Source organism: Gouania willdenowi, chromosome 4, assembly GCF_900634775.1.
Source record: "Gouania willdenowi chromosome 4, fGouWil2.1, whole genome shotgun sequence".
Taxonomy (NCBI): Eukaryota; Metazoa; Chordata; class Actinopteri; order Blenniiformes; family Gobiesocidae; genus Gouania; species Gouania willdenowi.
In genome coordinates this window covers 16,182,575-16,197,337 of record NC_041047.1, presented here as the reverse complement: position 1 = coordinate 16,197,337, position 14,763 = coordinate 16,182,575, and the positions used below count along the sequence as shown (strand labels likewise).

The following is a 14,763-nucleotide window of genomic DNA, read 5'->3' as shown; positions in this document are numbered from 1 at the left end:
TGCAGGACGTCGGATGGTCACTGATGGGGATCGTCAACGCACGTAAACTCTCCCTCTCTGAAGAAATGACCTCAGACTTCTGTGACTTCACTGAGCACCCACAGTCCACCTTTGGAGAGATGCTGGGCTCCAACGTCTCCAAGACGCTGCGTGAACGCAATGGCACCAGTATGTCATCCAGCTGTGGATCTGTATCAGTGGGATTTCCGATTACCATGATGGTAACTGGGATGGTCGGGAACTCTCTGGCTCTTACTCTGGTGTATATTTCTTACCGGAAGAAGGAGAATAAAAGGAAGAAATCCTTCCTGCTGTGCATTGGATCTCTGGCACTGACGGACCTGTGCGGACAGCTTTCAACCAGTCCCATTGTTATATCCGTTTACCGAGCAGACCTCAGATGGGAGCGCATCGACCCATCGGGGAACCTGTGCGCTTTCTTTGGAGTGTGTATGACAACTTGTGGCCTGTGCGCGCTCTTCCTGGCCAGTGCCATGGCTATTGAACGGGCCATGGCCATCACTAACCCACACTGGTACTCCAATAACATGAAGACAAGCGTGACAAAGCAAAGTTTAGCTGTCATTTGGTGTCTTGTGTTGGTGTTTGCGATGCTGCCTATTGCCGGTGTGGGGAAATACACGCGTCAGTGGCCGGGGACCTGGTGCTTCATCAGCACCGGGGACACGGGCGTCCCGGGGAACATGTTCTTCTCCATCACTTTCGCTGCACTTGGGATCTTCTCGCTACTTGTGACGCTTTCCTGCAACGTGGTGGCAATCCGGGGTCTGATATTGAGGTGCAAAACAAAGTCTGGCACGTCCCAGTCCTCCAAGCAGTGGGAACGGCTCACTACGGAGACCGTGATCCAGCTGTTGGGAATCATGTGCGTACTGCTGGTCTGCTGGTCTCCTCTGCTGGTAAGAGTCTGAAAGCCAAAGCAGCAGAAAAGACTAAATCATGTATACATGTAAAATATTTAACTAATCAGAGACTAAGGCTTAGCATCTCATTATTACTGTTGGGACATCTCATGATTATGACTTACTATCTCATAACTATGACTTAGCATCTCTGAGATATTATCTCATAATTATGACTCAGTATCTCTGAGATATTATCTCATAATTATAACTTAAGAATTTTATTTTTACTGGCGGGAATGGGCTTCCATTGAAAAGGAAAGTAAAAACATATTTATCTGCATTTATTTTACACATTTCATATTCAAATCTGTAGCCGTGTTACCTTCAGTAGCTATAGAGCAGAGCTGTCAAACTCATTTTAGTTCAGGGGCCAATTATGGAACAGTTTCATCACAATTGGGCCGCAAGATTGTAGGAGGGAAAAAGAACAATTTTAACATCAATTGTGCCCGAGTTTTTAATATCAGTCCCAGCCGGATCTTCGTTAAAAAAAATTATTGATTTTGTTACCATTTTTTGTGTAATTTAGAGGAATTTGGTGAAATTGTTAGTGAGAAATGGCAAGATTTGTGGTAAAAATTAGAGTTCTTCCCACAATTTGCAATTAAAAATGACTGCATTCATGTGATATAAACAAAGGAAAAAGGCAAGCGCCTAAAAACAATGTAGAGGTTTGTTAAATTGGTGAATTTCAGATATCTATAACTGGATTCTTTGGTAATTTACACAAAAATTCATGTTTTCTCTGTCATTTTTACTTTCTCCTGCGGGCCAAATTGGATGCTCTAAAGGGCCGGATTTGGCCCCCGGGCCTTGAGTTTGACACATGTGCTATAGAGGTTACTAGACATTTCAGGTGACCGCACACGGAGTCACAACCCCAAGGTTGAAAAACACTGTGATAAGCGATATAAGGCTCACAATAACAATAATTTTTTAAATGAAAAACTCAAAAAAAGAAAGTTGCAGTGGCCAATAAATAACCATGCTTTTACTCTAACTCTGGACATACTTATATGACCTTTTCAACTCAATAGGAATATAAAAATGTGATGTAGATCTTGTGACATTTTATTATCGCATTATCTTGTCACAGGATATTTCGTCACAGCTTTACTATATACCAGATTTGTTGCAATTGTTTATTGATTCAGTAGTTGAAAATGTAAAGGTTAACATATCCTTAGATATATTAAGCTTTAAACTTGATTAGCAAAAAGCCAACCATGTACTTCCTGTTTCAAGGGTTCAAGATTGAATTTTTGATTTAATCAGTCGATTGGTCAGTCAGTCAATTGGTTGGTTAGCTCTTTTCCCACTGTTTTGTGGTTTGCTTTAGGGGTTTTTATCCTTCATGACACGTGTATTTTGTTTTTGTGGCAGATCTTTGAGTGAGGTGCAATGACAGATGTTGATAGGTTACTACAGATTTTGATTTGAGGATCTTACATGTTTTCATTTCGTCTTCATCGCTGCTCTTTGACTCAACCACAAAACTGATAAAATATTTTTTCATTAGTTTATAAGTCCAAATCTTGTACGGTGAGCATGTTAAATATGTGCTACGTGGCAACTTCCTGCATAAACAAAGATCTATGGATTTATTGGAGAAGCTGCTTCTCTTTTGCACTGAAGTCAAATGTAAATGAGACCAGATGAAGAACCACAACTAAACAGCGTCAGTTCCTCACTCGTCTTCTTTGTGTGTATGGAGTAGTGTTTTCACGATACTACTACTACTTCATTTTCGAAGAAGAGACTGGGGTGTGTGTCTTCTAGATGTTTCGCCAAATTTGTCGCGCTGCTCGATTTGGTGGCTATCGCCTTGTAGCATTGCTTGCAGATGGGCCTTTCACAGTCTGTCACCTGTCCTGACTCGTTGGTAATCTATTTAAAGTATTTCCAGACAGATTTTTTCTTTTGGCATTGCCAACTAAAATGGGCTGTGAAGCACTGTCAGAACTCTCTGTTTATTTATTTATTTATTTATTTATTCAGTTTATTTCCGACATGGTTACATTCACTTTTTTTTTTTTTCACATTTTTTTTTTTTCTTTTTTGTACATGCCGAAAAAGGAGACGAGAGAAGCAGTTTGCTTATCTGGGTCCCGTCCCCTGTTTTACCATCGCAAATTTAAATGGGTTTACATGTCTCTCTGGTCAAACATTCTTGAGTTCTTCTGAACCGTCCTTTTTTGTGTATTCTCATCTGTAGTCAGTGTTGTCCTCCTCCTCTCTATCTTTGTTCGTGTTGGCCTTGTTCCCTGCCAGATGTTGTTAGCATTCCTCCAGTTCAAGAACAGTTCCTCTTTCGAAGGTGTTTGGAAGGTTTTTCCCTTTTCATCCATAATGTCACCACTCGGGAATGTCTCTTTTGGACATACAAGTTTGCAGCTTGTTTTGTCTCTACATCAAGGGTAATCCAGCTGTTGTCAGCTCTATTGGCAGTGTTGTATTCTCCACTGTCAGATCCAACTTGTATAAACACATTATTATATCCTAGTTCACAAGCAAGGTAGTATTTTAATGTAATATATCTTAGTTCATAAGCGTGTTTCTAACTGCTGTTGTTAGTTCTATTGGCAGTGTTGTATTTTCCACTGTTAGATTTAACTTGTATAAACACATTATTATATCTTAGTTCATAAGCAAGGTAGTAATTTCATTGTACAGGAAAACGTGTTTCTAACTGCACATATGACAATAAACACTTTGAATTTAAATTTAATGTAATGCTTAATCACCCCACCACCTAGCAATTGAAATGAATAAATGACAGACCTTTTTTACTCTTGGTTTCCACATTTAATTCAGTCTCCATAAAATAATCACAGTCTGAGTTTTGTTTCCAGTGTTTATATAGATCTGGGTCCATATCCATGATTACCATCAGTAGTGTTGTTGTTTAGGTGGATCCTTCGTATTTTCCCAAGTCTTCCATCGTTTTGATGAGAACTGGTTTTCCGTCCTCTTCTTCCAGGATATAAATCCTGCAGTTTTTTGACCACGTCTTCACAATCTTTCCTCCTTTTTTTATTTGGCGTGCCTTCCATGCAATGCTTGCATTTTGTTTCGTCAGGTTTTCATTGATGTACACCTTCGTTCCCTTGAGTTTATTTCCTTGCCCCAGTAGTTGTCCTTTGAATTTCATATTCGTGAAGGTTATTTTTACAGCTCTGTTGCCATCGTAGTAGTGTTTGTTGGTCTGGTCGGCTTGTCGGAGGTCGCTGTGGAGGATTCTTCTTCATTGGCTGCCAGCCATTTTCAGAGCAACCAACCCCATATTGCCAGGTGTTTTAGGTGATTTTCACTGATCTTTCAAGACCCACAGAATGCTGTGTGCTATGACTATGTAAACACAGAAACCATCAAAAGACACATTACACTCTATTCATTCATCAAGATGTTTTTTTTCTTCCAGCTGTTTCAGACCAAAAAACAGAGAAAACAAGCTTTTTGTAAAAAGAAACATCAAGCAGAACAGTGACTTTGACGCTAATATTTTTTGCTTTTGGTGACACCTCAAACATCTGAACAGTGGTTTCCTTCTATAAAACAGCAAAAACAACACTGAGAAAGGGCTTTTGATGGCAAAACATTAATTTTTACTGCAACCAGCAGCTCTGTCGGGGGGGGGTTAGCATCTTTAGCGTGCTTGTCGGCAACCTTTTTAGGTGGAACACCTGTCTGGTTCCTTGATAATCCTACTCCACCATGATCATCATCATCTTCTCCAACACTCTTACTACGAGAACGACCGCTAACCAAAACCTGTTCAAGTGTAAGTTGCCTGTATTTTTCCTTATCTGATTTAACACGTTTCGCCATTCTCTCCTATCCTCGTCTGAGATCATGGTCAGATTGAAGAAAGTAGCCGTGGTTTCTACTTCTGCTACCTGTGATCGGGCATCCAAAGAGCACTCAATAAAATATTGTCTACAAGTAAAATCTTTACATGGAAGTTGCATAAGACTTTACTGCACCCGTTTCCAATGAGTTAATTTCCGGCACGCTGCAAAACACAGTGGCACCAGCTCTAGAGGGCGCATGCGTGAGAAGAAAAAGTATCAATACTATTTCTTCTCGATACCAGCTTGAGTATCGATTTAGTATCGAGGTATCAATTTTTTTGACAACTTAGTGTGAGGTAAATAGTGAAACCAAATGTATGCACCTCAAACACATACTCTCTGTGTGGTTTCCTTTCAAAGGCTGCTTCCATTTTCTAATGAAGGTAATCCACTTAGGAGTTCTGTTCAAGGGTCTGTTCAGTGTACTCTGAGGTCATGCATGTCCACAGTTCAGTTCATGGAAGTAACCTGGACTGAAGGTCCAGTGTTTCATTGTGTAGTTTCATTTTTGAAACTGGTTCTGTCTTCTTCTACTGCAGGTGCTGATGCTGAGGATGATCTCCGCCCAGGTATCGTCCCACGAATGTAATCCAGCGACAACAGTGACCTCCACTAACGTCAGCGGTCGGGAAGGCGAGCTGGACTGCAAATTCTTTCTGACAGCCATACGTTTGGCATCCCTCAATCAGATTTTAGACCCGTGGGTTTACCTTCTCCTCAGGGAGATTCTCCTGCGTAAGGTGTGCATCGTGGCTAACGCCGTGTCCAACTGCTCCATAGAGGATCCAAAAGAGAACCAGGTGGTGCTTGATGCCCTCAATAAGGAGAGCCAAGTTTGTAAAAACCTTTGTAAATCACCAAGTACCTGAGTCCACATTGGATGGCGGTTTTAGTTTTAAAATCCATGAGATCAGATAGTAGATTTCCCTCCACAGAGATGTTGATGAGCAGAGGAAGACAGCATGGCATTTGTTTGTAAGGTTGATGATGATCTGATGGCAGGCAGCACATTCCATTCCATTCCGTTCCAAGTCACCAAACCAGCATGTGAACGCATGTCAGGGGGGCCGCTGACTCTAAAAGATCGAAGAAGAAAACTTTAAGAAGACGTTAAACTGACTAATATCAAAGAGGTGTCTCACATTGCTATCAGCAACTTGATGCCATAAACTAAGGAATGATGAATGTTTTTGATGTGAATGTGTATAAATTAAGCAAGCTGCTGTTAATGGAACTCTTTTATGCTGTATACGCTGAGCTTCATCTCTTTTTGAATGACATTGAACCACTGTTTAAGAAAAAAAGTCTCGAGGCTAAACTGGAGCTAAAAGTTGATAAGTGTAATTTATTCGTGTTTTTACTTCCTGCTGGGTGTTAACATTGCATAATGTACTGTACTTTATGTTCTCGGCTGACGGCCAGGACTCTGAACTGTGAAGCATTTACTTTGTAACTATTTTTCCTCTCTGATTATGAAATGATTGAGTAAGTTGTGCTGTTTTTCTCTCATTCCCACAAATGTGTAAATGAGTGAGTGAGGGTTGGATTTGAACATTCAGAGGCTAAATGATCACAGGGTGTCCTGATGCTGCAGCCACTAGGTTGAAGATATCAAAGCATTGCTTTACGACTTGTGCCAAATGATCTAAGCTGTTCATGGTCTGTAAGCGCACACTGAGAACAAACACTTCTCCAGAGACAAAGTGAGCTAATTGGCACAGCCTTTCAAGCATCAATCAGTAAGAGCAGAAAGACACTCTTCATGGTCGATTAGAAGGGAACAGTTTGAAGGATGAAGGCTGGAGAAAAACACAGCACTGATAGTTGGACACCTTTTCTCTTCTAACACTGATTGTGAAGCGTCGCGTCTTGCTCTTGATTACATCCAAACATATTCTCGTACTTTGCTGCTACTTTCAATGAGTCTCTTTGTGTTTGCTTGTTTTTTTATCCTTGGTGCCAAGAAAATAGAATTAGTGAGGATGTATTGAATCCTCACTATTGTTCTTTGTGTACTTTATTATAATAGAACAATCTTGGTCCGATAACTCAAACTCATTCCCCAAATTTACTTAGATTTTACCCACCGGGGTTCCCCAGCATACAGAATACTAAAAAGATGTTCTGATGTCGTAAATTTAAAGGTTATTGATTAATTGGCATAATTAAACATGTTTTTCCCATTTAAACCTATAAGACTTTTCACACTCTGGAACTGTGCATGCGTGACTAGGGGGGTCATAGATCGAGAGGTGTAAATAACAGCGTTTGTCATTTCAGTCCAGTGATCTTTAGTGTTTTAATGGTGTTTATATTATTCATATTACACATATTCGGACTCGGGGGTGGGAGGACAAGGACTTTCCGCTGATACCACTTTAGGCCCGATCTGAGCACTTTTGAAAACCGATGCACATATTCGGACTCAGTGGGGACCGGAGCTTTCAGCTAATACCACTTTTTGAATAAAATGAACACTTTTTTCGGCCTGAAAATTGTGCTTTCCGCACATAATCGGACTCGAGGGGACCAAACCGTTCCACTGATCCCATTTTCGGCCTGATCCGAGCACTATTGACAATCGATGGGAGAAGCAGTGACAAAGTGAGAGACCTCCCTTGCTTCGACACTCCTTGATGAAAGAGTGTATGGAAAAATTATGGAAAGGCTTATAAGCCATTTTGTATGAACATTGTAAGAACAGAGAACTCAAAAGATAAATGCAGACAAAGTGTGTTCTGATTCAGTGCAGAGATGTGATTCTCGACAAAGCACCACTTCCAGTGTTTAGTTTTTCCAATATTTTTCGAGTTTACACCTTTTGACCTTTGACTTCGCGCGAGATCTGGACGAGAACAAGATTTCTGAGAGTGTGAAAAGGCATATTGGTACAGTAATATAGTTTATATTGGCACCACAGAGCCCCCTGCTGTTAATCAGGGTTATATTGACTCAGAGGGGTAATCCTGACTCCAACGGGTTACACTGACTCCGAGTGCTTCAACTCACTTCCATTTTCTTTGAAAAATGCAGTTTGTCTTGTTAATATTCATGTGCACACTGCAATTTTTCGGAAATGTATAGTTCTTTCTAATGAGGTGGTGCACTTTTCCTGGATAACAACCTCTTGTCAATGTGAGGTGAGCGGATGGCTAATGGTTTTCTCACATATTTAATGTGGAACCACTCTTTGATTAGAAAAACTCCGTCATCTCCTTTTGTATGTCCTGTAAGTGTTTTCATTAAAGAGAGGGTTGAGGGCATTACATGGATCAACCCGTTTGCTGTCATGGTAACGTTCAGGTTGAGAACGATTACTCATCAACAAAGATGTCTGCCCTCTGAGCACATGGGCCAACTAGATTAGACTAATGTTTTCTCTGCAGTGCCTGGTCCTGCCTTTGCCTTTTCCTTTTCATGGTGAGAATACACACAGACTCAGTGATAATGACCCCATCGGAAATTGTACGTCACTAGAAAAACGGTAAACCTTTTTCACTGTCCTTGTGTCCATCTGCCAAATAAGAGGGATGATGTAAAAACGATTGCTTGCGAAGGTTTAACCTTCAGAAAAAACAACTTTTTTTGTATGTTTCAACACATAACATGAAATGCAAGACATGGTGACAATATGAATATATTATTCAACTAGAAGGTGATCTTTTACAAACACTGAACTGGAGATCCTGAGGCCTTGCATTAAAACATGCATTTAGTGCACATCTCCATTCTGTGAAGCCAATAAATCCAATTTATAGCGTAATATCTGGGGTTATATATATGCACGTACAGTATAACAATGAAAGCGTTTGTTCACAAACTGCTGTGGAGAAAAACAGCTGCTACAGCATCAGGTAATTATATCAGAACTCAGTTCAGGAAACTCTGACACTCCCTGTTCCACAGCATGGGGAAAACTCATTTCACATATGCTTACAGTCATTAATAATGCTGTACTTGTGGCTCTGAATTTTCCAGTGTTGTGTCCCAACAGCAAGAAACAAAACAAAACATTACAGAGAAAAACTTGGAAGAAGAAACTTGCTGCAAAAATGATGCAATTCAACCCTAATACATCCCTAAAGTCTAACATAATATGCGCATTGAGTGCTGTCTTTTTTTCTACAGTTTATCCATTAAATAAGATTGATAATTATAGCCAGGGCATTAAAAAAGTGATACAAGAATGTTTCCTACCCCGGTGTATTGATTCCACAGCCTCAGAGAACATTGCTGTTTTCTTGAGAAGATTGCATAGTTTTTTTTTTATCTTCACTCTGCACAATAAAGTATTTTTCACACTTATTTGAAATGCATGCATGTGCGGCGCAAAACATGCACGCCTGCTTTGATTCAGAGTCAGCTAACGTAGGTAAATGGTCTCATTTACCCGGACATTTCAGTGCGGAATTACACACAGGAGTCCTGCAGTGACATTAAGGGAAAAGGGCAGTTACACAATGACTTTATGAGGCCTTCAGAAACCAGAAAGACCAGCTGCTTCTATCTCTGTAAAGTCACCTAATGGGTCAAAAAGACTGGCTTTAATGATTGTCTCAAGCTTCAAGCCTTCAGATGTCCTGACTATCAGACATCCTCTGTATCCGATAAAACTGTTACTAGTGTTACAAGTATTGGTTGTGTTAAACTAAAACTATGTAATGCAACATGCACACATGCTTAAAGCTGATATCCGGAGTTTCTGAGAAAATCTGTTTATGTATGATTCTTTTGAAATGCGAAAAAATACCTAACTAGTCTTTTACTATGGTCTACTGCTGGTGGTCATTCATATACGTCAATGTAAATAAGTCCCTCCTTTGTCCTATAGACCCTTATACAAATGGAAACCAGTCAATAGGCTTTGACTTCCTGTTTTTGAGAGTGTCAATCAAAGTGAATGCGGAACTGGTCACGGAAACAAGGTCGCGCGTCACAACAGCAAACAGGTAAATATGATTTTGTCTCTTACCTGACCCATAGACCTATATCAATGCGACCCGATGCAACCTTGTTATGTCCGCGATGCACATGCAGAAAAGTAGAGGCGTGGAAGGAAGTGAAGCTGTTTGGGGCGGGACATCGAGACGTTTCTCAGAAACTCCGGATATCTGCTTTAAAGTTCAATACCTCAGAAAGTTGTCAACAAACCACTCAGACTTGATTTAAACTTGTCCTCAAAAACCATTTTCTGAGTGATTGTTTGTTCAAGAAACAACACAACCTGATAAGATCTTCACAAGTTTGGTCACTCATGCACAGAAGTGTCATGAGTGTGATGGAGCAGCTCACTGATAAAGTGACATCTTATTTCTGAAAGTTCACAACAGAAAACTGTTTAAAAATTGTTCTTCGACATTCGACTTCATTTTTGACACAAGAAAGTGAAGCACTGTAGTTTTTAATAGTAAAGAGGAACACAGGTATTTTGTGCTTCTGTTCATATTCATATTAGCATATATATGTTTTCACAAACTCTGAGGCACGATTCTCAGATGAGGGCTATTTGCAATGATCAAGATTCAGGTTCATGGTTTGGATGTTCTTGTTTTTCAGTTCAATCAATTCATTCCTCTAAGAGCTTCATAGATATCTGTCAGTCACAGAGAATTGCACAACAATTTTCCACAGATAATGGTTTAAAAAACAAAGATTAGATTTTCACCAAGTCTGACTTGTATTTGCCCAAAGTGTAGTGCACATTTAACCTGTTAAATTGCTTTGTTCTTGCTTGTGTGACTTTGTAATGCTGTCGTTCTGTTGTAGACTGTGTAGACCTAAATGTTTGGATTTGTGTTGGGCTACTGAAGCACATAACAGTATCCTTGATAATAAGCATTGTTTCTTTAGATTGACCTCATGATCAGTCTGAACTGAGCAATAGGCTTAAAAACCCGAGGAATTCAAATGCAGCTGTGCACACAAACATGGCCCTGTGACATGCCCACAATGAGACTGAATGGACAAACTGTTTTACCTCCTTTCAGCACCGCACTCTCACCTGCAACTGTGAGATGACTCCAAGAATGTAAATAAATGAAACGCTAAATGTAATGTTAAACATGGATGTCTAGATGTGTTTGGATAGTATTTATTTAGGCCATTCTTCTTGTCTTTGCTGCAGCATAATTGTCTCACAGTGTGTGAAGTACTGTTTGAATGAAGAGGATGGATGTTATTGTTTGTTGTCTTTGTATGTTTTCAGCACTGCGTGCATGAGTCCGATGCTGCTTTTGTTTTGGTTTTCATGCAAGGTTTTCACTGAATAAAACACTTCAGTACTGATCAACGTGTATTATTTTTTTATTGTTATTGATTATTATTACACAGAGATTTTCTGATGTATGGAAACTCCTTAAGCTTCTGGTTAAAGCACTATTAATACTTTACATTAGCTGCTTGCTTAAAGATAATTCCCCAGATATTTTATTATCATACTGTGTATTAACCTTTCTTTTCAGTTTCTTTTCAGGAAAATGAGTATGCATCAAGATTTGATTTAGTTCCAAATTATTATTGATTATTGGGATAAAGAGTGCTTCTATAAAACTGGACAGAAAATGGGATGTACCACCTTACAGCGACAAGGTCATAAGCAGCAATCTCTTATAAAAGTACAGGAACAAAAGCAAGTTGATGTAATCTTAGTGAAGCTACAGTATCTGAAATTGTTGTACAATTACCATGCAGTCTCTGATAAAAAGCTTTAAGAGGACACAGTTTGGGAAAAAAAGAAGAAACCTTCCTGTTTATTATACTTGGATGACTTCTATCTTATTTTATTTTTTTAACCTGGAGCACATTTTGTCTTTTGTAAAGTGCATTGTAAATAAAATGTATGTTATGTTACAGTTAATAGCTCTATCCCCTGCATTATGTTACAGTAATTAGCTCTGCCCATTGTGTTAAGTTACAATTTATAGTTCCGCCCCTTGTGTTATGTTACAATTAGTAGCTCTGCCCCCTGTGTTATGTTACAGTTAATAGCTCCACCCCCTGGGTTATGTTACAGTAATTAGCTCCGCCCCTTGTGTTATGTTACAGTTAATAGCTCCACCCCCTGTGTTATGGTACAATTAATAGCTCCGCCCCCTGTGTTATGTTACAGTTAATAGCTCCACCCCCTGGGTTATGTTACAGTAATTAGCTCCGCCCCTTGTGTTATGTTACAGTTAATAGCTCCACCCCCTGGGTTATGTTACAGTAATTAGCTCCGCCCCTTGTGTTATGTTACAGTTAATAGCTCCACCCCCTGTGTTATGGTACAATTAATAGCTCCGCCCCCTGTGTTATGTTACAGTTAATAGCTCCACCCCCTGGGTTATGTTACAGTAATTAGCTCCACCCCTTGTGTTATGTTACAGTTAATAGCTCCACTTCTTGTGTTATGTTACAAAGTACTCCTAGTCTGTGAGCCAGATAGCAAAATAATATGTGACACGTAGGAGGTAGGAGCGCAGCTTTGGATGAGAGATCATCCATACTCAGCAGAGCTCAGAGGGAGAGGAGGAAAGGCGTTTATGAGACAGAAAATTGCGCTACATACGAGAGTTGACTTTCCCAGCAGCGCACAGCAGTGCACACTCGACCAGAGCATGTGTGGACACTTTTGGTGTCCCACTTCTCAAGATGATCTCCAGCGATTTTGAACCCCGTCAGTTAAAGGAGAAATGCGTTAAAATACAACGTGAGAGAAAATAGCAATTTTGGACTTCCTGTTCATTTTTTGGCATGGTCTTAATATTATTTTTTACTTTTTAATTTTTGCATTCTTAAAATTGGAAATAGCCAGAAATTAGAGAAGCGCACGATTGAATTTTGTTTGAATTTTTGACGGCTAACTGGTTTCAGCTGCCCACAGTAATGGCGCCGAGTCGAAGATGCCCGTATGTTGTGACGTCACGTGGGAACTATATATATCCGAGCCTGTGGTCACGTGACTGCCCTAAAATGAAACGTTCTTCAGGTCACATGACAAGGTGAAAGACGGTCCCTCTCCTCCAAACTTACACAATCAGTATTTCAAGAGGGAAGCCCCGCTCTGAGCATTGATACTGTCAAGCGCTGTAACTCTTTAGGTAAAGACCATAGAGTTACAAAATACTTTCCTCAAAATTCAAATAATATATTTTACTTTTTAAAAACGAGAATAATTTCTTCCTTTTCTGGTTTGTCTGTCTATCCTTGATCTACAACCGATTTTTGGTTACAGGAAGCTCATTATATAAAACTAACTCAAGTGTTTTGATTTATTATACATATTGTACTTGGAAATGTAATTGTTAAATGCTGTAAATCACCATCTGTGTCAGTATCAACTCTTTGTGCATCATGTACTTTTTTAATTGCTGAGCAAGGGCACCGCATTAGGTCCATTTAAAAAAGTCCATTAAAGGTTTTAGTATCTCATCATTCATCGTTGTTATGAACTCAGTAAAAGAAACATGCATGAAGATGGTCTTGAAGCACAACACAAAGAAGAACCGCATTAAAGTTATAGTAGCAGTCTTTAAGACTGCTACTATAACTTTAATGCGGTTACATTGTAAAGACTGCTACAAATTGTATAACTCCTCATTTAACTTGTTTTATTTTGATTCATTTGGTTCATGACTTTGCAAACAAACAAAAGCCGTTAAACTAGTGTGAAGCAGAAAATATGGACCTAATTATCCCAACTTTAGAGGAAAGTCTTAGGAGGTCGAGCTGCCCTGGTTCAATAGTTCATTACATGTTTGTGGTGTTGTGCATTCTGCATCATTTTCTATTTAAAGCAACCTGCCAAAAAGAAAAGGTTTTATTAGGAATAAATGTGATTAATGTTTCTCACCTCCTGCAGTTTATCAAAAGCTGGTGCAGCTTCAGGCCTCAGAAAGACTGCTGCAGTTTTGTTAAGCTCCCATTGCATAGTCCATTATACTGAAAGAGATAAACGTCTGTTTACTCTAAATGACATAATTGCTCCCCCAGGGCCTCTCAAAGAGGAGCGTAGGCATATCTTTAACTGAAGTAATCAAGGTTGTGATTGATGTCTCTACTTTACCTGGCTTATGCTTTTAATACTTACTGGGAGGAGTGTGTGGGTCTGAGTGGATGCGCGCTCAGGGAATGCAGCGAGACAATGGCTCTGTGCTGTAAGCAAGGCCAGAGTTCCTGAGGTCAGGTAAACAACAGAGTGAGACGTAAGCTCACTCACAGACCACACAGAGCTCCCACTGCGAGCGTGTTCCCGAGCACAATTACTCAGATTACTGTGGGAAAGGGTTTGGTATTGTCGTCACAGACATCACTCCATTGTGATCTCAGTCATAGCTCAGCTTTAAGTGGAACAAAAACATCTGGAATAAAGAGGAAACCTATTTCAGCTTGGACCGACACATTTGTTTTGAATCATTTTAGCAACATCAAACAATCTGATCTTGATCTGTTTTCCTATTCCAGCCCAGTCATATAAATATGACCCATTATAAATGGGCTAACACAACTATGATGATAAGCAGGTCTGTTTGGCAACACTTTATTTGAAGTTTTATACATAAGGCAGACATTACGCTGTCATTATCTGTCAGGAAGGCTGTCATTAAGTGTCGTTTGCTAATTATGACACCTTTGGAGCTATGTTGGCATTTGTTGTGTAAGGTGGAGGGATCTTGTGGGGTTAGGTAGGGTTAGGTGCATTGATGATTTTTTTCTCGATGAAACCCCTTAAATGGTTCTGGACCGTTCAGTTTGGAATAGGGAATCAAAGTTCATGGCACGAGGTGACGCATGTTACTTGGGTTTATTTGTTCCATACACTGTTCATCAAAGCGTTTGTGAGTGAGTGTATCAGTATAAGAGTGTGTGTAATATGGTTAGAGTCCAGTAATGGGTAGACTGAATGCAGTCAGCCACCACTGTGCCTGCTTGGCAAGCCCTGGGAAAGACTATGTGAAAGTAAAATGGGAATGAATATGAGCTGTGAGTGTGTAGTGTGCAGCAATCAG

The 14,763-nt window shown here is 39.8% G+C and overlaps 1 protein-coding gene across 1 annotated transcript; it reads left to right on the top strand.

Annotated features, from left to right (window-relative positions):
- ptger3 (prostaglandin E receptor 3 (subtype EP3)) lies at positions 1-9,509 on the top strand. Its single transcript, XM_028444455.1, has 2 exons — positions 1-920; positions 5,317-9,509. Exons 1-2 carry the CDS (start codon positions 24-26, stop codon positions 5,644-5,646), a joined length of 1,227 nt encoding a protein of 408 aa, XP_028300256.1. The 5' UTR covers positions 1-23; the 3' UTR covers positions 5,647-9,509.
- The last annotated feature ends 5,254 nt before the right edge of the window (positions 9,510-14,763 follow it).

Excerpts from the sequence above, each read along its gene's own strand:
- ptger3 (XM_028444455.1), top strand. The coding sequence starts at position 24 with ATGGGGATCGTCAACGCACGTAAACTCTCCCTCTCTGAAGAAATGACC. Across the intron at positions 921-5,316 it reads TCTGCTGGTCTCCTCTGCTG|GTGCTGATGCTGAGGATGAT; the intron begins GTAAGAGTCTGA and ends CTTCTACTGCAG.